The sequence below is a fragment of the Neolamprologus multifasciatus genome, chromosome 5 (genome assembly GCF_963576455.1).
Source record: "Neolamprologus multifasciatus chromosome 5, fNeoMul1.2, whole genome shotgun sequence".
Lineage (NCBI taxonomy): Eukaryota > Metazoa > Chordata > Actinopteri > Cichliformes > Cichlidae > Neolamprologus > Neolamprologus multifasciatus.
The window spans coordinates 18,466,844-18,490,528 of NC_140443.1; the positions used below are offsets into that span (position 1 = coordinate 18,466,844).

The window sequence follows — 23,685 nt, forward strand, 5'->3', positions numbered from 1 at the left end:
TTCAGAAAAATCAAAGGATTTATTTTAAGTGTGCCGTATTTTCCAAAAAACACGGTAATAACGACAGCCCGCTAGCATGCTCTACCAAAAATAGTGCTTTGTTGTGTATCTGACGGACGAAAGCCAAACCAGTTCCACACCACTGAAGTTGCAGCATTTTTACAAACCAATTCTGGTTCATCCGTTTCATTTAACGATCCACTTTTGCTCTTCTCATTCTGCGTCGCCGCCATGTGCGTATGTAAACAAAGGCACTGCGCATGCGCGTTTTACCCATATTCTATCTCGATATTTCATTTTCCTATCGTTGCCCAACATTACACCGGTATTACCGTGAACGGCATGATATAGCCTAGGGCTGGGTGATATGGCCTAAAATTCGTATCGCGATATAATTTGAAAAATGTGCGGTAACGATATATATCACGATATATTCTTTTCTTCTGTATAATGTATTTTCCACACTATAAGGCACACTTAAAATCTTTTTATTTTCTCAAAAATCGAGAGTGTGCCTTATGTATGAATTCTGGTTGTGCTTACTGACCTTGAACCGATGTTGGCGTGCAGAAATCTGTTAAAAATGTTTTAGTACAACTTTGGTAAGCTGCACTGCTTGATGGATTGTCAGAGCATTACGGCTGCCGTAGTGAGGAGCTTCGCGGAGTAATCTGGGTCCAAAACCCCGTCGGTTTCAGGTCCCAAAGTCAAACGAATACTGAGAGTTAAAAACGGTCTAAATTCTTTCATCTTTAATAAAAGGATCAGTGTTGCTGCTTTATCGGGTGTAACAATTAGGTTTAACATCCAGGCATCCATGAAAACAGAATTTATTAAATTTAACAGAATTAGAAGTTAACAGAAAGTTAGCTCGCTAGTTTCCACCTAAACATTTCATGCCATGTTCTGACAGAGTTTTTGAAACTAAATAAAACGTACAGCTCTGCTACCACTTCCAACATAAATGAAGACAGAAGACTAAACAGCAGTGGCGTTTGCAGGGTTACTGAAGTTGGACTACCTGGTATATAATGTTGTGCTACGTGATTGCTAGCGACACAGCTATGATAGCATAACATTAGCACAGTAAAGCTGGAGGATGAACGCCAACTTGTTTTCCACTCGATAAAAGTTAACATGACGGATTCTGGTGGTTAGGGACAAATGCAATCGCATAGCAGGATGCTATACACGGGGCAAACTTCAGTCAGGAGAACAACTGAGATTATTCATCCACAATAGAAGGTTAGTTATTAATATACTGCAACAACATGGGAACAGAGCAGCTGCGAGAGAATTCAACATTAATGAATCAATGTTACGGAAGTGGAGGAAGCGCAGTTTTTGGCTTTCCCCATATTTCAAAAGTGCTTAATCTCTTTGCTATGACTGTCGCTCGGGATAATTTGCAGATGATAATGGTTTTAGCCGCTGCAATGCTTTCAACCAAAACAGGCGCAGCTTGATGACATCATCAACATGCGCTATCGCGATAGAGCAATATAGTCAAAATCTCTATCGTTGGCCAAATTTATATTGTTTCTATCGTATATCGTTTATATCGCCCACCCCTAGCCCAGCCCTAATTGTAACATTGAATTGAAACATTAAAAAGACAGCTATGGCAAATTCTTACCACAGGTAGGCCATGACAGTCCCACCCAAAGCGCCGGTCCACATAGAAGCCACTCTGGTGGTAAAAGCGAGTAACAATGTCCTTGATGGTACCAGCTAGGATGTGACCATAGTGGGGTAGACCAGTGGCAAAGGGAGGTCCATCGTAGAAGGTGTACCTGGTTTGAGAGATAGGTAGCAAATGCAAATCTTGAATACTGCTATGTGGAACAGCATTTTTGTTAACTGGTAAAACAAACTTGCAACATGCTACACATTTATTTATACAGCACACAGCAAATAAATCTATCAATAATTAAAAGAAAAACAAATCATTTAAGACCAATAAAAATAATAAAACGAAAAGACACAAAGTTTTAATATTTAGAGAATAATAAATCATAAAAATAATAAGAGAGACACATTAGCGAGAATGACATTGTAAGTCAGAATCTGAGAAAGCTATTAAAAAGAGGTATGATTTCAGCTGGTATTTAAATACTATTAGTAGGTAGATGACCCAATTCCAGAGTTTTGGACTTGGGCTGTATGAGACAATGTCCGGTCAGGAATATGAGACAATCAGGAATTTGTAATTACTAAAATCTGCTTATCGCTGGAGTGAGCAATGTGGGACACAGGATATCTGAGTGAGATATCTAAGTGAGCGACGTGGGTCATAACCTGGATCATTTTCTTACAAGCACTTATATATGAGTAATAATATTTTCACAAAAAGCCAGTGTAACGATTTAAGAACAAGCAAAACATGATCATCCTTCCAGGTACCAGTCAGGAGTCAGGGAGCTGCACTTTGACACACCAGTAATAACAACTGTGATATTAGTGTTTTGCTCAATTCAACATATAATGAATTAGAGTAATCCAGTCTCCATGTAATTAAAGCATAAATAACCTTCTCACAGTTGCTGATGAAAAGAAATGTTTTAACTTTAGTTAAGAGTGTAGATTGAGAAAAGCTTCCTGATTTGATCTGCAAGTCAAATTTAAAGAATCAATATGAAAATAACACAGATATGATCCTAAGCTATGAAAGAATAATGGGAAGTGTAACACTTTACTTTCACTTTTACTTTCATTACACTTTTTTTGAGAGCCAAGTTTTAACCTGAGGTAAACAACAGGTTATTTTCTTAACCAATTATCCAGTCAAGGTCAACGAGGGGCTGGAGCTGACTCCAAAAACAAACAAACAAAAAAAACCAAACATACAGATACAAGAAGAATATGCAAATTTCAAACAGAAAAGGCCCAGCTGATAATCAGGTTTGAATCCAGAACATCATAGCTGTGATGCAATGATAACACAGTATTTGTGCTTTCTGATATTATACTACCATACACACTTTTCATAGCTACCTTGTTTATTCCAATGGACCTCACATGACTCAGACACTGGTACCAAATAAAACTGGACAATCAGGAAATACAACTATTTTCTCTGGCTGTTACATGCTGCCAGAACGCTTAAAACCAATCCTTATAAAACACCCAGCATTAAAGCGATACAACAAAATTATGTCTGCTGTTCAAAAGCACCAATAGAGCCCTCACAATATCCTCTCGAATACAGATTGTTAGCAGCTGTAAGTCATATATTGACTATACTATGACTATAACATTTAAAAGAACTGTTCGTACGTGTTTTACAATAAGTTATAATAAATGGTGGATTTTTAGACGTTTATACAGGAGATTGTCCGAACCAACACATTCCAAGCAAAAAGCTAACTTAATCTAAACACACACCAACCAAATTTCAGTATTATCTTAGGTTATTCACAGCTTGTGTGTAAATATGTTTTGTTCGTTAGGAAATGGGAGCACCTAGAGAAAACCCATACAGATACAAGAAGAACATGGAAATTTGCAACTGGATTTACCTGGGTCTGTTCTTGGACTGTTTGAGGCATTCCTGGAAGCAGTCTTTTTCATTCCAAAAGTTTATAATCTTCTCCTCTTCAGAGGGAAAGTTAATGTTTTCAGGAACCCGCTCCACCATTGCATCTGTGAGGACAAACAAAACTCAAATGTTATTTAATACACTCACAGAACAGGAATTATAGTTTGTGCTTCCTGCTGAGATCATCACATGCACAATTTTTTTTAATGCATTAACAAACTAGAACTATAAAGGATCACCTATTAAAATATCCCCAGTTATCCCTATTTTATAAAAGTGAATAATTAAATCTCACTTTCAAGTTAAAAATCTTTAGACTCCATGACGCAAAGGTTTCTGATCAAATAACTAAACCGAGCCAACGCCTAATGAGACTACCTGTAAGCATATTTTCTAAATGAATGCCTTTCACGCTCCTCTGATAAAGGTTCTTAACTAAAAATAAAACTAAAATCTAAAGCTGCATGCGAAAAAAAATAGTTAACAAAAAAAAATAGCACAAAACTACAGTAGTTTTAGTATTTGTTAGATTAGTAAAAAAAATAAAAATAAAAATCACAATTTGCCTGATGAGTCATGTTTATTGAGACTTTGGAGGTATGCAACACTGAGTCAACTTCTCTCACAGACTTCTGTATTTTATTGTAACACTGTACTGACTTCCCTATCTAAAAGGACTAAAACAGAGCACATTTTTAAACAATAAACTGAAACTGGCAAAACCAATTTGTAAACTAAAAGCAAACCTAAAAAATTATAATAACTCTACCTCTCATTCTTTGATGTGCCAAAAACCTGTCAGAGCTCAATACTTTCTTAGCAAAACATGCTGTCCCTTTTTTTTTAGGAATCATGTTTAACCCTGAAGTCAAGCCTAGCTATATGTTATTTCTACCTCCGACATATAATCACTCTAAATTTGACCAAAGTGATAATTAAATCTGATAAATCACTTTTCCACAGCAGTCAGTTCGCATCCGAGAAATGACGCCTCCTTGTAGTTAGCTGGAAGGCTAAGCTAGTAAGTCGGCGCTTCAGTTAGTTAGCTTGTAGCTGAAGGAAACGCAAAGTTTATTAAAAATTACGTTCAGTCGCTCACTCACACTGACAGCCGTACAGCGCAGTGTTGCTGCGACCAAACCTTCATATTAAGGCCATTACTAAGTTTGAATGCAGGTACTCACATGCTGTCCGAACCCGGCTGACAAGACGCGAGAAATGATGCAAGCTGGAGTCAGAGCGTGAGCGGAAGTGACGAAAATGGACGGCAAACAGCGTTGTTGCAGGAACAACAAAAACAAAACTCCACAAAAAACATCTCCTAATCTTATCTTCAAATTCAGTGATTTGTTTTTTAAATAATGAAATTCGTGTTTTTAAAAAACACTATTAATCTACTTGTTTTACTTACTAACTTTTACTACGACGAAATTATATTTTGTTCCCACTTTGGTCCTTTCTTTTTATATTTTATTCTGTTCATTCCTATGACTATGTGCCATCTACTAAAGGTTTAAAAATCAACCACAAGTTTTAAACATTTTTTTTTTCAATTAAAAAAAAACTTAAACATTTTGACTACCCTATATTTTCAGTAAATTTACTTCCTGAAATACAAAGACTTTACGAAGTGCAATATAGATCTATGTTCAGCCTCTATGCATTTTTTTTTTGGGGGGGGGGGGGGTATTTGCTCTAGTTGACTCCACCTCTACAGGTTTTTTTGTGGAATAACAATTCTCTGCCACGGATAGGGCACAAAAGATGTGAAAATGCTATAAGTCATCAGATCTCAACCCCACTGTATGGGCGGTTTGGGTCTAATATGAAAGAAAAGAAAGAAAGAAAGAAAGAAAGAGTACTTTATTGATGCCCGTGGGGAAATTCCTCTCTGCATTTAACCCATTCACTCAGTGAAGCAGTAGGCAGCCATATGTTAAAAACCGCCAACATCATCAAAACACGAAATGAGTAAATATCATTGTCAAGACACAGTGAAGCTTTTCTGGCAGCAAGGAGGTCCATCACTTCACTTCCTGCTGTTGAATTGCTTTAGTTATTACCCATGTGATAACACCTGTGCAATGATTTTGTGTTCACATGGTAATATCACACTTTCATGACTTCCATTCATGGTGTTTCAAATCTTTGCATGGGATTAAGGAAGGGTGAAAAAAAGATGCTAAAAGTCAACTTGATTTATTCAACTCCTTTCCTTATTAGAATATATTTCTGTCACGGCTTGTTAGTGATTTTAGAAATCTAGAGAAAGATCTTATTTCTATTGAGGTTGTGCAAACTTCATCTAACCTGATTAAAACCGTTTCCCCCCCAATCTTTGCAATATTTCAAACATTATCCAGTTTTCTACATACTTTCAGTTTTGATGAACAAACTAGAGACACATTAGAAAGAAATAAACCCTTAATAACCATCCATCCATCCATTCGCTTCCGCTTATCCTTTTCAGGGTCGCGGGGGGCGCTGGAGCCTATCCCAGCTGTCATAGGGCGAGAGGCGGGGTACACCCTGGACAGGTCACCAGTCTGTCGCAGGGCCAACACACAGGGACAGACAACCATTCGCACTCACATTCATTAGCACATTCACACCTAATGACAATTTGGATTGCTGCATGTCTTTTGACGGTGGGAGGAAGCCGGAGTACCCGGAGGGAACCCACGCAAACACGGGGAGAACATGCAAACTCCACAGAGAAAGACCCCAGCCTAATGGTGGAATTAAACTCAGGACCTTCTTGCTGTGCGGCAACAGTGCTAACCACCGTGCCGCCCCTTAATAACCAATAACAATTTATTCTATAGAACCAGAGAGAAGCAGGAACCTCAATAAAAAACAATCAGATGCTGGTGTGTTAACAAAGCATAGCTTTATTTCAATGATGGTAACACAAAATGGACTCTGACAGACATGAGGTGATGGGCTAGCTGCTTATTTCTCCATAGCGGCCTTCCGTGCTGCCTTCAAGCCCTTCTTGTTGTGCTTCTTAGCAAAGCGCATATTCCTCAGGAACTTTGGGTCCACCTGCAACAAAGTAAGCAAGCAGAGTTAGCAGGTTCACTGAACTGAAAGTTCAGAAAGTTTTCTTCGAAGCAAAATAATAAACTTTAATAACACAATGCAAAAATAATTATTTCATTTTAACAGGTTAGGGAGAGCTTTGGACAGACAGAGTAATGTTAGCAGCTTTGTATCATGTATTAAAACAGTGCTAACCTAAATGAAACTTTGATAAACCTAAATCCTACAGTCCAAAATTACCAAGGACCTCTCTGTTACTCTGCACATTCACACACACTTTAATAACCAGATTATAATAATAACCAGGAGGTGTTTCAGCAGTAATCAATTTCTTTAATGTAAATACTGATCTAAGTAAATGTTAGGAATTTAAAAAAGACAGTTTTCACCAACAGAATCTGATCTGTAAATAACCAAAAGATGTCAGACAGACCTGTCTGTATTTTCACACATAAGCAGCAGCATTTACAGTAATGGACAGATCACAGTTATACAGTCAGGTGCAGGGGCCTTGACTTGAATATTCTGAATAACAGATGGGTTACAGTTTTATTTTGTTGTAATGCAATAATTTCTCAGGTTTCTCAGACAAGAATTACACATCTCAATATGACAATTAACTGGCCTATCTGTATAATTTCAAACCAAACTGTCTCTTATGTCACTGTGTTTATGCCTGATTGGGAGCAGGTCTCTGAATTAATCATCAATCCAGCACGCAACCATCTTAAGGAATTAATAAATTAGCTTGGGTGGGCGGTAGCTAAATAATTAATAAATGCACATTCTGATGATTCGAGCCTACTGCTATAGCAAAGGTGTGTCTTTACGTTGCTAATGCTTGCAACAATTCAATTCAATACGTTTGTTTTACTTGGATTTCCAAAAATCAGAACAATAGTCACCCGAAGGTGCTTTATATTGCCCTACTGTCCCAACAAACACCCTATGAGTGAGCACTGGGCAAAAGTGCTAAAGAAAAACTTCCTTTCAACAGGAAGAAACCTCAAGGAGACTAGGTAGGGCCTGTCTTAGAGCATGAACCACTTGTCACCCTCCAGAGATGATTTGTTACCAAAGGGAATTACTTCAACAACTTGAAAATAAATGATTAATAACTTTAATTAATAAGGGTCCAGTACTTAAATACGCAAAAAACTATTCCAACTAAACATAGGAAAAAAGCTTGGTTCACAGTTTCGGTCCTTTTGATTGGTATTTGCTACTTCATGCAAAAGCACTATTGATTCAAATCAAGCTACGCCAACTGCTGCTGATCTGTGATCCAAATGTAAATAAATACCACAACTCTAGGAAGAACAAATGATGGATTAAGTAGTTACAATTGTGATTACATTTCGGAAAAACAGGACTTTAAACTACTCTTTAAAAAGCTTGACCAGATGTACAACACCTGATGAGTTACCATTTGTTATTGTTAAACAGCTATTTTATAATTTCACAGGAAATTGTCAGGGAAAACACTGCCTGGGCTAATTTTGTCCTCACATTGAACTTATGTCACTGCATATAATGCTATCAATACTATTGCTGTCGTTTTATTTCAAAATATTCATTCTTTAAATTAGAAAGTCACTAGTAACAGCAGCACACTGGAAAAGGCTGACAGAAAACGCTGTTCCTTTAATTCTAACTGTAAATGCTGCTGCAAGCAAGCGCCAATGCAACGTTTTACATTTAGAAATACTCCATATATTACATTTTAAGGCAATAACACCCACTCCTACCTACTCACTTCATTACAAAAGTTATACAAAACACACTTTACTACAGAGAATTTTAACATGAGCTGCTGTTTTTTTTTCCCTCAAAGACACAAACATGTAAAACTGTAACAGTACGCACCCCCTTCAGAGACTCATATCGCTGTGATCGTGGCTTCTTGATGCCATTCCTGTGGTGTTTCCGAGCTGTTCAAATAAAAAGGAGCGACAATTAATACAAAGAAGCTAGCTTTGCAAAGCTAAGGCAACACCACCGCATCTCGTTAAAACGACTTTCCAGTTACTTCAGCAGTTACTTACACTGGTTGTGGGTTGTGTGGTTCTTAGACTTGGCCATTTCGACGCTGGTTAATCTAAAAGTAAAGAAAAGGAGGGAGAAATGCACATCAGACCTTATTCTGTAGTTATCATCAGTATTAACTGGGATTGGATTAGCATCAGGTGGCTAACTATGCTTCATTCATTTCAATAAGCTGTGCCTGTCGGAAAAAAATCTGGGTAGCAACAGAATTACGATATAAAACTACACATGAAATAAATAACTTTTAAAAAACTACGTAAAATGACTGTGCGGCTGTGCTCAGAAAGACTGCCTGGTGGTCGGAAGCTACTGCGAAGCTACAGCTCTGCTACACAGAGCGTTAGCACGCCTTGAACGTCATTTTCAGGCTTTATTTGGGATCCCAACTAAACAATACTGCCATGGATTCATCATTAAGAAAGCCCCTCATCTAAATCACTGTCTGTTTCTTTGCAAACATATGAAATACATTCAGATTGATGAGGATTTTTAAGAGTCCCCGAGTTGGGGAAAATAGATACCTGCCACACGAACAGACGACAACCGGAAGAGAAAGAAAACCCGAGCGAGCAGAAAAAGAAAAAGGAGCCAAGAGAGGAAGTCAGCGGCAGAAAAACAGATGTGGATGGTGACAGCGCCTCCTGCTGATTGGTGGGTCCTTCTACAACAGGCTGGAGTCTACGACAAGCCACTGGGTGTCACTCACAGCCTTTCTGTTTCACAAATGAAAACGTGACAAATCTGCTTGTAACTATAAGACCCACTGATTTGATTTTGACTGATTCTCCTCTGCATAATCTTTCACTTTTGTTTTTGCATTTGGAAAGTATATATTTGGAGCAGAACTATATAAATAAAAGGAAAAAAAGCATCGGAAATACAAAACAGGCCAAAATGTATGTAAATGCAATTTTGTTGAATGCACACTTCCTTTTTCTCCATGGTATTTTTTCTGTCATAAATGGACTGGTTCTTATATAGCGCTTTTCTACTCTGAGCACTCAAAGCGCTTTATACAACTAATTCATTCACCCAATCACACAAACACTTTTTCTAAATTGTTAAGTGCTTACTATCTAACATTCATACACATTCATGCTCCGATGGATGCATCGGAGAGCAACATGGGGTTAGTATCTTGCCCGAAGATATTTGGCATGCAGACTGGTGGAGCCTGGGATCGAACCACCAACCGGTTAGCAGCTGACCTGCTCTACCACCTGAGGTACAGCCACTCCCATACACTGCTGTAGATTAAGTTAACCATCTCAAACATTCTTGGTTTGTAAACCTTTACAGTAGGTGTGTCAAACATAAGGCCCAGGGGCCAGAATTAGCCACGGAAAGACTCCAGTCTTGTCCACTGCATGGTTTTGAGTGTGAGCTTACACATTTATCTCCTACAACTTAAACCCAAGTCATGCTGACAGATATATACTTATACAGTGATATCTTCAAATAATTAAATGTGCAGTTAAACTTCCTTATACCGACAGAATGGGAGTTTAACTGGTCTTTCCTTGAAGTGACGGTTGTGATTTGGTGCTATATAAATGAAATCAAAGCGGGCTGTTGTGGCCCACAATATAAAAACGGGTTTGTCATACCTGCCTTACAGAAAGATGTATACTGCATGTGGGCCTTTTTGTTTTTTAGATATCTATGATTTCTAAGAAACTGACTATCAAACAAAATAAAATTCATCGATCCATTTTCTTAAATTTTCACTTCAGGGACGCAGACAGGTTGGACACCGTGGAGAGGTGGCCAGTCTATTGTGTTGCTAAACCATAGAGATAGATGTGGGGAAAAAAGATAACAAATAAAATAATACGATATATTGCATTTGGGCAAGTGCAGAGATGGCGCTTTAAAATGAAAGAACATTTAAGGTTATTTAATTTTAATCCACTTTTCTTCGGTAAGTATACTTTTTGGTTGTACCCAATGACTGTAGAAAAGATTGTTTTCTACAGTCATTGGTTGTACCTGATCTTATTTTTATAGTAGACTAAGTGAACTTACTATTTTGCCTTTAGTACTTCTGCACATCATAAAAAACTCCATCTTCTCCATAAAAGGAAAAATGAGAAATTAATGTCCAACATGGTAAAAAGTAAATACACAATCTTACTTACTTTTAAATATCAGAACTCTATTGTATACCAAAGTATTGTAGGATCAAATGTGAGACCATCTTAAAGTTATTTAAAGCTAAAGCTTTTTTTTTTGTCATGTTGTATTATATATAAAATCTTAAAATTAAGGTTACAATGAAAAAAAGACAACCAGTAAGTTAAAGGCCTTAATTGTTCAATTCTAAAGCTTCACAAACTTAAAAAGGCTGGGTTTCTGTTACGCTAGATTAAAAAAAATCTAAAATACATTATCAACATCAATTTCAAAAAAAGTTCCACAGGCACATAATATGAAGAAAAAATGAATAAACTATTTTATTCTGCTGCTTTCTGTCTCCCACATAAAAAGCCCATGCAAAACTTTGACCTGGTTGATGAGTCTATTACCACCAGCTGCTGAATAAGACGTTTTTTGTTTTTTTTTTATTTTGGTGTATTACATAAACGAATTGTGTTAATATGTGTAACTCTGTGCTGTTGTATCTTCAAAATTTCTGCTGATTTCACATGGATCATGAATTACACAACATGTATTGATCTGTGAAAATTTGCATTTTGATCACAGTTGAGTGGCACCTGGTTGCACCAGAGCTTGAATTTCTTATGAAACTGCATTGCAAACCCCACTACAAAAATAGGGTTTCTATCATTAAAGATGAAACACACATGCGTTACTTACTAACTATTACTAGGGAAAAACAAAAAAAAAGGGGGGGGGGGGGGGCAAAAACGAGACATATATCAGAAAACAGTGGACAACAGTATTGTGAAAAAACACTTAAAGACATGTTTGTTTGGCAGAAAATCATCCTCAGTTGCCAAAAGTCGGAATTAAGCCTGGCCAGGATTATATGAGATTTCATTCTGACAGACCTGCCGAAGATGCTGATTACTACAACTCATAGCATGGTGAGACCATAGACAGATTGTTCACTGGCCAGCATTAATAGACAGATCCTAAGAGATTACTGTGCTGCTGGCACTCCACTGTGTTGTAATGGATGGGGATGGATGCAGAGCCATGTGACTAAGCTTACATCTCTCCTTGTATCTGTCTTGTAATGTGTGGCCCTAGCTTTCCTTTCCTTCCCTTTCCTCTTTCTTTCTCAGCTGGGTGAATCCCAGGCCTAGCGGAGGAAATCATGCAGCAGTATCCTATATTTAGACCCCCCCCCCCCCCCCCCCCATTTGATCATACAAATCCCCGCACTCCACTCTGCAGCACTCAGATCTGTTCAGTCAATTACAGATTTGGTTACATGTGTTCTTTCATACATTCTTCTTGATCTGATCGTAGTGGCGTGCGTACTGGTTTCCATTTCCTCTGTTATCTTAAACACGTTATGTGCAGTGGTGAGTTCATACTGTGAAATGAACACATTTCTGTGAATGTTTTTCTCTGTAATAATGAGGTTATATTCTCGCAGTTGCTACAGTGAAACTCAAAATGATCATAATAAGGGAATAAATTAGAAGATTCCCCCGACAAACGGTAACGTCTGGAAGAAAAGAAAATCCCTTGAAAGTGATTCGTATGTCCCCTGCAGGAAAAACCTTCCCTAAAGTATTTTTTGTCTGTATGTGCAGCTCCATGTCTGTGAGCAGTTGGCTGCCCAGCTTTGTGCCATCTAAGTAAAACCAGGGCTACTTACATGGCACAAATTAAATGGACTGGTACTTGTATAGCATGTTTCTACTCTTACTTAGAACTGGAACGCACAGATGCTTTCTGTATCTCACCGTTATGTACAGCAATGTGTCTTGACACACTTGTTACAGTAATTTTGGCAGCTGAGAGATTTTAGTCTGATTATAGGGAGCTAAAAAGTTTGCTTAAAGAGGCTGTAGGGATGGCAGCAGCCATGATTTGTCTCCCTTTTAGCCATTTGTGTTTTGCACTTGGTTTAGCTTTTTTCCAGCCTACTGTTCAGCTGCTTTTTCACTGGCTTTTTGCTTTTTCTTTCACCTGGCACTAGGCACTAATAACCTTGGGTAAATTATACTATAATAATCTTAGTTAAAAAACGAGGTGTTCAGAGAGACGGCTTCATCTCAGTAAAGCCATAAAGGACACCTTGTATGAAACTGAGACAAAGCAGCTTTGACAGTCAGCATTATTTTATCAGCTTGGAATGCAGCTTTATCAGCTACTGGAATTTTTCTATGTATATATTTGTTTAACTGCTGAAAAACATGTGTCTTCTTTATAAAGACACCTACAAATACTCAGACAACAGCAACAACCACAAAACAGTCACACCAATTTGGTTACAGTTACAGGATATGAAGCTCTTGCTTGCCGTCTAACCCAATCAGAGACATTAGATCTTATCTGAGGGTCTGATTGTAAGTGTTTTCCCCTTATGAGCAAAAAATCTCCACATATGCACTCTTATAATTGTTTATGTTTATTACACATGGTGCTATATTGCTTTCCTGATATTAAAAAATCAGATGAAAATCTATTACTTTTGCTTCTTCCACTCAAGTCATGATCCATTTATATGGGATATCTTTATAAGTTTATAAGTTTAGCATTTAGCATGATCTGGGTAGAGTACTTGTAGTACAATGATTATATGTAATATATTTCTAATTTCTCATAAAGGGTCACTAACTGGTCTCTAGGCCTGCATGACTGAGGTTTTATGGGAATAGGGCAAATTTAAGCTATGTGCTAATATCAATGTGCAAATCATTAAAAAAAAAAAGCCTGCAATACAACTAAATCCTGTCTTTATTTAAATATTTGGAAAAGTCATATTTTTAGATATTTGTGTTATAGCATTTGATGAATGTATAATCGATTTTTATAGCAATCCACTCAGTAACTTCACTAGAAACTACAAATGTTAAACCTGGAGGGGTAGAGAAGAAAAGTAGGTACTTGAAAATCTGTCAAGAGATTCAGCAAACATCCCACAACACTGATATTTTCACATAGTGATGTTGCTGCATGAATAAAATCTGATCGCTGATTGACTGTATTTTGCTTTTTAAATATAACATCCTTCCTTCTATACTTGCATTCATTTTTGCTGAATGTCCTTCCCCTCCTTCTCGTCCACTGTCTTATTCTTTTTATTTAATTTTGCTTTCACCCCTTTACTCTTTCTCTGTTTTGCCTCTGAACTGCTCTTACTCTTCCGTTCTGTCTTTTTTTTCCCTCCCCACCCACTTTCATTTCCTTTTCATCTGTAAGAGGAAATCTTTTATCCAAGCAGCACAAAGTTAATCCTCCAAGGGCTCACTTCAGCTCAACACATGAAAGAGGCGGCTCATTATATCTCTGGATTTTGGAGGTATTATATGTAGGATAATAGAGTGGATGATACATTAGTTTTCACATACATCTGTGCAAATGAATATAATAAACAGACAAAAACCTGCTGGTTGTGAAAATGTAATGTGTGCTTTATTTTGGTTTGAAATGAGAATTAGCAGCACATAAATAGGAGTCCCTTCTTCTGAAAATGGTCACGTGCGAGAAGTTAAATAAAAACGAGTGAAAAAGCATCCGGTGTGCAAATAATTGCACACCGGATGCGCAAATAATTTTCAGAAAATCAGAAACTCAGAATCCTTGAAGCAAACTACAAAGAAATGAGGGGTGGTTCATGACTTTTGCACAATATTGTACAATGTGGCGTAATATCCTGTAAGTATCTCAGAAAATGTACTCTGAAATTCAAAATTAGATGTATTACATAAGAATTTTGAGCATGCCTAAATTTACAAGCACAGACATACATTATGGTAACTATATTTGATGTTGTTCATAGCAAATATATATATTTATATATAGTGTTTCTAATAATTATTACTTTAATGAGAAGACAGAGATGGGAGATAACATTTTTCCTCACTCAAAAACTGGCTTTTCTATTATCTCAGTTTTTGCCCTGACTGTTTGGAAAAGAGCTTGTACAGTTGAGCGTGTGATAGTAAATCTGTCACTTTTTCTGTACTGCAGCATTTTAATGACATGACACTCCTGTGATTAGGTTGAATATGGCAGACGTGGCATGCTGGACTGAAAAAAGTTGAAAAAGCAGCCAGTTGAAAGACCTTCACAAAGGCCGGAGAAATATTACCCATAACCACTTTAAATTATTACAAGACAGTCTGGTTTTGTGAAAATGAAATACAAAGACATGAGGGGTGGCTCAAAACTTTAGCAAAAAAAAATACTAATATCTTGTATTTCTCAGTATTTTCAGTTTCTATAGAAAGGAGATCTTAAGCAACACATTGAGTCAACTCATTGCTCAAGTGGAGCCACTCAGTAAGAAAAATGTGATGAAGCTGTGGTGTGCATTTATGTGAAGCCTCAGTTTCCAAAACACTGCACACTGTTATGAAAGTCCTCTTTCACATTAAAAAAGATATGTGTTAGTTTGCCACAAAACTCCGTCCTCCACCAGAGAACATCGCCGGTACATTAGACTAAAGTCTGTCACTTTCAAACTGCCATCGACAATGACTCACTAAGTGGTTCTTTCAGCTTTGCTATGTACATCAGTGTGTGTGTCCTAAATGTCCATCAAACCCTGTCTGAATGCAGATATAGTTTTTGAGCATCCTTTTTGCCTGCCCTGCAGCACGGCCAATTATTCTCTGTATATACTGTCCTTGTTGCTCTCTCCGTCTATTCATCTTTCTCCTCATACGGCTCCTGACACCATGTTTGCTCTGCAGCGCTGTCTTCATTCACTGTGGTTGAAGGGCACAGACCAGTGTATGAAAATGAAAGGCAAAATACACGAATGAGAAGGGAGTCGATGGCAGCAGAGTGTATGCATTTGCTCTGGGAGAGACAGAGGAGAGAGGTGGGCAGACATTGCTAACATCGAGCTTTCCTATTGGTTAACGGGGAGTGATGAATGAAACTGCACAGATTTGAATGAAGACCACATGTCACAAGGAATTAGAGCATGAAACAGCACTGGGATGACAGGAGAAGGGAAGTGAGACAGAGGGAGGTCATTATCTATCTATCTATCTATATTAGAAAGTTAGCATGTAGCATGTGATTGCTTCCTAGGAGCCTTGCATTCTATATTTGTGCCTGTTGTTATTTTTTATTATTTTGAAATTAGTTAAAGTTTGTTGTTAGTTTATTTATATTTTGAGGTTTATTTGTTGGTTAATATTTTGTTTCAAAGTTTGTTTGATGTTACTTTGTTAAATTAGTCAGGAAGAGCTGTAGGGCCATTTTGTTTTCTATAAATAAAGCGACTGGTATAGGACCAGCATGCACTGGGGTGGGCCTATGGTTTTTTACCAGAGCAGGAGAAGCAGCAGGAGGTAACAAAAAAATTGGATCTTGTTATTGCTTGCCAAACTGGATAAATAAACCATCAAAACGCAACTTTCAAGTTTGGACAATGCGTACAAAATAGTCTCTCAGTGCAGCAGTGGCTTGTGGACTTTTGATTTTGTGATGTTTGATTTGTCAAACAAAAGGAATTGCCACTACATAAAGTAAAAAACCCGCCCGTGGACAAAGGAATAATCCTTCATTAATGGATATGTTGGATATATGGATTTCAAGGATCACCGTCGAACTGGTATAAAAGTTACTGGATCGTCTGTGAGTACTCCCGACAGATTTGATGTTGAGGCCTGGATCAACATGTCACTCGTTCATCAAAACTGGTGAGTGATAATATTGTTTTAAGCCGTAAAGGAAAACGGTGAAGCTATTGGAGTTTAAAGACATTATTTCACTACAAAGACTGATGAACTGAGTTTTGATGTACTAAATTGGTGCATAATTGGATCGCTAATTGAAACATGCCAACGCCCTCTGTGGAAATGTTTGTATGCTGCAATCAGCAGGTAAATGGATGTCATGTTTGTTCCCTATGCTATGGATTCTCAGTGTGCTGTGCATCTTTATAATGTTTGAAATAATCCAAGAGGACAATAAAAATGATATTAAGAGTAAACAAGAGGATGACACTCAGATGCAAGCAGAGAAAAGAAGCATCAAATTTACACCAAAAGGTTTGGATTTGTATATAAAGACATGCCAAGAAAAGCGGAGTTCAATGTGTAAGCAAGCATCTAAGTACATGGGGAAAATTTCCGCTTTAATGACTTCACATGAGAACGTTAAGGAAGTGTCTTCTGAATTCGGGAAGTTTATTAAATGCTATCAAGATGCAAATGCTTTGCAAGAATCCTTTTTAAGTTTGCCACTGCCAGAAGATGAAGTGAAAAGGCAAAGCGCAAATTTTCAGTCTAAGGTGACAGCATTCTCTGTTTTTATGGACAAAGTAAAGGTTTGGTTGCAGGAAGCAGGCGAGCCGTATACTGAACAAAGCAATACTGCTCTTAATGATCAAGCTGTTGAAAGTTTGGATGAAATAAATCCTGAAGACAGTGTCTCTAATATCTCAAGTGTAAAGCCACCTTCAAAAACCTTGTCACAGCAAAGTCGAATGTCATCAACATCTTCCGCACGCATTAAAGCTGTGGCTGACAAAGCAGCGCTCATGGAGCGACTCGCTGCATTAAAGAAAAAACATTCTATTGAAGCGCAAGAGGAAAAACTGAGAAAAGAAAAGCGAAATTGAGAAAAGAAAAGGAGAAATTATCCTTGGAAACAGAGCTGGCAGCAACCAATGCAAAGCTCCGTGTCTTAAAAATAAACTCAGTTTGTAGCTCTGAGCATTCTGATGGAATGAACTCTTATTTTGAAAGAGGGCACGTACAAGAAGCGCCTAGTTTAAATCCTTGTGCTGATACATTTGTTCCGGCAAAAAGAGATTACTCTGGTACAAATTCTGCATCTGAATCACAAGTAATCATACCTAGACAAAGTCAAAACCAACATCAGGTGGATGATTCAGCTCAAGTGACGCAGCAAACACAGCCTCAGTCTCCTACTTTGACTGAGAATTGCACGAGGGAGATTGTCAATATTATGCAAAAACAAAATGACATCACTACTTTGCTTGTAAAACAAAATTTATCTTCTGTCCTCCCAGCCAGAAACATCCCTATGTTTGATGGAGACCCTTTACAGTATAGATCATTTATGAATGCCTTTGAAAATGGAGTGGAAGCTAAAACAGATAACTGGAGCGACTGTTTGCATTTTTTAGAGCAGTTCACTAGGGGGCAGCCTAAAGACTTGGTGCATAGTTGTCAGCATTTACCTCCTGAGCAGGGCTATTCCACAGCCAAATATCTTCTTGAAGAACATTTTGGGAACACAAATAAAATTGCCTCTGCATATATGGAGAGGATTGTGACTTGGGCACCTATTAAAAGTGAGGATGTGAAAGGTCTACAGTCATTCTCTCTTTTTCTTCAAGGATGTTCGAATCTAACACAGCAAGTTGTTTATATGAAGGAGTTGGATTTGCCCTCAAATATGAGAATGATTGTTATGAAACTTCCATACAAATTGAGGGAAAAATGGAGAGTTGTTGCCTATGAACTGCAGGAACAAAATGGTCACAGAGCAGTGTTCACTGATCTGGTTGCCTTCATAATAAAACAGGTGAAAGTAGCATCAGATCCAGTGTTTGGCAACATCCAAGACTCACAATCTGGAAGCAGCTTTAAGGTTTCAAGTTCCACCAAGCAAAGAAAAAAGGGAAGTAGTTTTGCCACTAATGTCAGTACAGTTCCAGGAGTCAAAGCTCAATCAACTGGAAGCAGAACAAATCCCACTGGTCTGCACAGTTGTTTGTTTTGTTCACACAGCAATCATTTACTAGAGAATTGTAAGCAGTTTAAAGCTAAAATGCATCGGGATAAGTTGACTTTTATCAAGGAAAGGGGAATTTGTTTTGGTTGTTTAAATGTTGGTCACACAAGCAAAGACTGTAGGAGTCGTTTGGATTGCAATGTGTGTCACCAAAAGCACCCAGGGGTTCTTCATATAGAGCGAAAAGATCCAGGTGCACCCTCAGAACAAACTCAACAGATGACAAGCTCTAATGTCAACTTGTCAACTGCAACCACTCAGACATGTGGGCATATTGGGGCCGGTCATGAAGTTAATGCAGTTTTTCCTATAGTTCCAGTTCAAGTTAAGAGCCAAAAGAGCAATAAAATGCAAACCTATGCATTTTTGGATTCTGGAAGTTCCGGTACATTCTGTACAGAAACCCTGGCAAAAAGACTGAATCTAAAAGGTAAAAGGACCAATATCCTTTTGAGAACAATGAGTCAAGATAGGATTGTTAGTGCACAAGTTCTGTCTGGTTTGGAGGTGTCTGGTTTGGAAGCAAATGATTTCATGCTGTTGCCAGATGTTTTGACTCAAAAGACCATGCCAGTTTCTACAGTCAATATTCCCCAGCAGCATAGAAACAGACAAGTTCCAGTTCAGAACCTCCCTGCAGGACCGTCCAACAACCAGAAGGGGCATTTTGTCTGTGGTCAGCTCACTGTATGATCCTTTGGGAATCTTGTCTCCCTTCAGTATGCCAGCTAAACTGTTGCTACAAGAGCTTTGCCGACAAAATTTGAAGTGGGATGAAGTTATTCCCCACTCACTTTCCCAGCGGTGGCGTGATTGGCTGGAGGATCTCCAGCTGATTTCAAAGTTCAAAGTGGAACGTTGCATTAAACCAAGTTGCTTTGGAAGACCAGATTAGGCACAACTTCATCATTTTTCTGATGCAAGTCAAGATGGTTATGGAACTGTGTCATATTTAAAGTTGGAAAAGAATAACATCACGCATGTTACTTTTATCCTGGGGAAGGCTAGAGTTGCTCCTCTCAAGCAAACTACAATTCCCAGGCTGGAATTGACGGCTGTAGTTCTTGCAGTTCGAGTGAATATGCTTCTGCAAAAAGAGCTGCAGATAAGGTTGGAAAAATCAGTTTTTTGGACTGATAGTACAACTGTACTGAAATACATCTCCAATGAAAGCAGAAGATTTAATACTTTTGTTGCAAACAGAATTGCTGTCATTTGAGAAGCAACCGATGTGAATCAGTGGAGATATGTTTCTTCCAAGGAGAATCCTGCAGATGATGCATCCAGAGGCATGAGTGCTGGGGATTTCCTCAAATGTAGAAGATGGATAAAAGGGCCAGAATTTCTCTACAAGTCAGAAAGGGAATGGCCTAAACTGGATGTGGAGTACAGTGTAATTTCTGCAGATGACCCAGAGGTCAAAAGGGACCTGACAACAAATGTCATTGTGAAGGAATTACAAAATCCTACCAACTATCTTATCCATTACTTCTCGTCTTGGGCAAAACTTAAAATCTCTGTAGCCTGGCTTTTAGAGCTGAAAGAGGCCTTGGTGTTGCTGGTGCAGAAGAGGATAGAGTTGCTTGCTGCAGGTTTGAATAAGAATGATCTGGAAAGTCAGAAAGAAGTGGAGATAAGAATGGAAAGATTTAAGACCACTTTGAAGAAAGGAAATCTGACTTCAGAAGATTTAGCAAAGGCAGAACAAGCTATTATTCAATATGCACAACAACAGAAATTTAAAACTTAAATGGCTTTAATCAGCAATGGCCTCAAAGGAGTCTCCAAGGGAAGTTGTCTTTACAAACTTGATCCAGTGTTGGATGCAGGAATCCTCAGAGTGGGTGGCCGATTGAATAAAGCAGCCATGCCTATGGAAGTAAAGCATCCTGCAATTTTGACAAAAGATATGCATGTGTCAACACTGATTTTACGCCATATCCATCAAAGGTTGGGACATGCAGGAAGAGCACACATGCTGTCAAAACTAAGACAAAAATACTGGATATTGAATGCAAATTCTGCTGCCAGGAAAATCATCTCTCGTTGTATTACGTGTAGACGCAACAGAGGAAAGTTTGTTGAACAAAAGATGGCGGATCTGCCTGAAGAGAGAGTCCTGCCAGACACAGCTCCATTCACAAATGTTGGAGTGGACTATTTTGGACCTATAAGTGTTAAGAGGACAAAGTCTCCTTAAAAGGTATGGAGTTCTTTTTACTTGTTTCACCAGTCGTGCAGTACATCTGGAGATTGCATGTACACTTGATACAGACTCCTGTATAAATGCTGTGCGGAGGTTCATCTGTAGACGAGGCCCAGTTTCGACCATCAGATCTGATAATGCTACAAATTTTGTTGGGGCGAATCGAGAGTTGAAAGAAAGTTTGACTGAGCTGGACCATGCTAAAATTCAAAAGGCTTTTGTTCAGGATGGCATGAAATGGAACTTTAACATCCCAGCAGCTTCTCACCAAGGCGGTGTGTGGGAGCGCCTTATTCGTTCAATAAAGAGTATTTTAGCCTCAGTTCTCAAAGAGCAAGTTTTGGATGATGAAGGACTCCAAACAGTCTTCTGTGAGGTTGAAACTATATTGAACGACAGATCCATTACTAGAGTTTCAGGTGACTCAAATGATCTTGAAGCACTGACACCCAATCACTTGTTGTTGCTGAAAAATAAACCAGTTTTACCACCAGGACTGTTTGATCCAAGTGATGTGTATGTCAGGAAAAGGTGGAAACAGGTACAGTACATGGCAGAGTTGTTCTGGAAGAGATGGCTTTCTGAGTACCTACCTCTGATGCAAGAAAGACAAAAATGGATGAGGACTAAAAGATGTCTTATACCTGGAGATGTAGTTTTAATTGCAGACGCTACAGCACCAAGAGGATCGTGGATGATGGCGAAAGTCTTAAGTGTAAACCAGGATGCAAAAGGCTTGGTGCGTTCTGTGAGACTACAAACAAAGACCAGTGTTTTGGAAAGGCCAGTGACAAAACTTCTTTTGCTACTGGAAGCCTCACCGTGAAGAAGATCATTAGCAAAGATTAAGGACCTGCTTAAGGGAATAGCTCCTCCTTTTGGGACTTTAAAGTAATTGTGATTGTATGCACAATTAGGGGCCAGAGTGTTGGAGCTATTTGTTCTTATTTTTTATTATTTTGAAATTAGTTAAAGTTTGTTGTTAGTTTATTTAATATTTTGGGGTTTATTTGTTGGTTAATATTTTGTTTCAAAGTTTGTTTGATGTTACTTTGTTAAATTAGTCAGGAAGAGCTGTAGGGCCATTTTGTTTTCTATAAATAAAGCGACTGGTATAGGACCAGCATGCACTGGGGTGGGCCTATGGTTTTTTACCAGAGCAGGAGAAGCAGCAGGAGGTAACAAAAAAATTGGATCTTGTTATTGCTTGCCAAACTGGATAAATAAACCATCAAAACGCAACTTTCAAGTTTGGACAATGGACTTCTTTTGCCTGCGTACAAAATAGTCTCTCAGTGCAGCAGTGGCTTGTGGACTTTTGATTGTGTGATGTTTGATTTGTCAAACAAAAGGAATTGCCACTACAGTGCCAACAATGTAATGAAAAATACATATTTTTAAATGTAGAGTAGCATATATTACCCTTTAATTTTGTTTAAATTTATGTTCTTTGCTCATCACTCATATTGTTTCTTTGACTTTGGACATAATTTCTGACTTTGTGCATCTTTTGCTTCTGGCAAATGGAATCAACAGACATCAGTCTGCATTAATCAGTCGGTCAGGGCATCAAAGAGATACAAATGCCAGTAAGTGTACTACGGTATGCCATAAAATCCTGCAACAATGAAAACCTTCATGGAAATCAAACAGAACAAAGTCAAGATAAACAGTGAGGAGATGTGGAAAAGAAAGCTCTCATTTTGCATTATCCTTATGTAATCTGATAATAAATCATATTATATTTATTATTTCCCTTAATGTTCATGTTTTTGAACATTAAGGGAACACATGATCACTATCCTAATATCCGTTTTTTAAACTATATTCTTAGAAATATACCTGTGATCAGTTCTGGATATGTAGTGTGTTCTTTAAGTCATTTCCTGTTGTATTTTGAAATTTCTCTTCTATGTTTATTTGCTCTCTTTTATGCATCACTTGAATTCAGTCATCCAGTTGTTCCCTTGAATATATAAACTCCTGACCATTCCTTATCTAATTTTTCCTGTTATGTTTTCTTGTTTGGTTTTTCATTTTTTTTCTGGATCTTTGCCTTTGGTAGTTTAATTGCTCTCTGGTTTCTGAAACCTTCACCCTCTGTTTACTTCAATACTGTTAATAAAGTCGTGGACTTTGAGTCGTCTTTTTTTTGAACCACCACATTTATGTGACCTAGAAAAGACATGTTACTATCTCTGCCAGTATAGCTGTCTTAAGTGCTTTTGCTCTCAAACTAATTGAAAGCACAGCAGCCAGAAAATCAATATTAGTAAACTGAAGGCAGTATTTTTGTTTCTGGTCACTGGCTCTTTTCTCTAACTACCAAAGCACGCACTGCATCGCTGCACAATATATCAACTTTCAGCACTGGATACATGCTTATTGAGCCTTATATCGTAGCTTCTTGGCAATGTCAGGGTATCAGACGGGGTATCTCATTATTGGAAACTCAGTTGAGACTCAACACCAATTTATTTTTGCCAGCTTAAAGGTTATCTGAGCTCTTCCTACAAGGAGTGCTTTATCTTCCTATTTCAGTTAAATTCGGCTACTTCTGGCTCTATTTGGACAGCCACAGAGATAAGACTTCGTTGATCTTATATCTGTGCTATTACATTATTATTAACCAGTTTGTTTTTAGCTTAATTATTTTATCAGTGAAAAATAAAAGCAGTGGCATTCATAGATTTACACAGTATTTTACTGAATTTACTTATCTTTTATGATACAAATTGCAATTCATCACATTTGAGAAGCTTAACCTTCGAATATTTGTCATTTATCTGTATATGTAAACTTACCAATGTACTCTACATGAATTACAAATATCTGTCCTTGGTTAGTGCCATGACTCATTTTGGCTCTGCTCTCTACTATCACATAACTGTAAGTATACAGGAAAATACTGTGAGAATGAAAATAACTGCATTTGTATGTATACCATTTTTAAAATACACACACAGACACACAGACACACGCTGCTGCTACA

At 37.9% G+C, this 23,685-nt stretch overlaps 2 protein-coding genes, 1 long non-coding RNA gene and 1 pseudogene across 3 annotated transcripts in view; 2 read left to right on the top strand and 2 right to left on the bottom strand.

The window, feature by feature from the left end:
- The window catches only part of iars1 (isoleucyl-tRNA synthetase 1), a 59,215-nt gene extending 54,376 nt beyond the window's left edge, over nucleotides 1-4,839 (bottom strand). Inside the window, exons 1-3 of the mRNA XM_085160880.1 lie at nucleotides 4,723-4,839; nucleotides 3,519-3,642; nucleotides 1,637-1,793 (exon numbers count right to left, since the gene is read on the bottom strand). Of these exons, the coding sequence (XP_085017006.1) occupies nucleotides 1,637-1,793; nucleotides 3,519-3,637 (276 nt within the window). The 5' untranslated portion in view covers nucleotides 3,638-3,642; nucleotides 4,723-4,839. The remainder of the gene's footprint in view (nucleotides 1-1,636; nucleotides 1,794-3,518; nucleotides 3,643-4,722) is intronic.
- Nucleotides 4,840-6,406: 1,567 nt separating this feature from the next.
- Nucleotides 6,407-9,250, bottom strand: rpl29 (ribosomal protein L29). Its single transcript, XM_085160891.1, has 4 exons — nucleotides 9,148-9,250; nucleotides 8,626-8,678; nucleotides 8,447-8,511; nucleotides 6,407-6,583 (listed from the first exon to the last, which is right to left on the bottom strand). The coding sequence occupies exons 2-4, from the start codon at nucleotides 8,660-8,662 to the stop codon at nucleotides 6,491-6,493; spliced, it is 195 nt and encodes a 64-aa protein (XP_085017017.1). The 5' UTR covers nucleotides 8,663-8,678; nucleotides 9,148-9,250; the 3' UTR covers nucleotides 6,407-6,490.
- A 6,603-nt stretch (nucleotides 9,251-15,853) lies between these two features.
- LOC146518396 (uncharacterized) lies at nucleotides 15,854-19,087 on the top strand (annotated as a pseudogene).
- Nucleotides 19,088-19,092: 5 nt separating this feature from the next.
- LOC146518397 (uncharacterized) lies at nucleotides 19,093-21,935 on the top strand. The gene is made up of 2 exons (XR_014874169.1): nucleotides 19,093-20,437; nucleotides 21,538-21,935. It is a non-coding gene; the product is annotated as an uncharacterized LOC146518397 (long non-coding RNA).
- The last annotated feature ends 1,750 nt before the right edge of the window (nucleotides 21,936-23,685 follow it).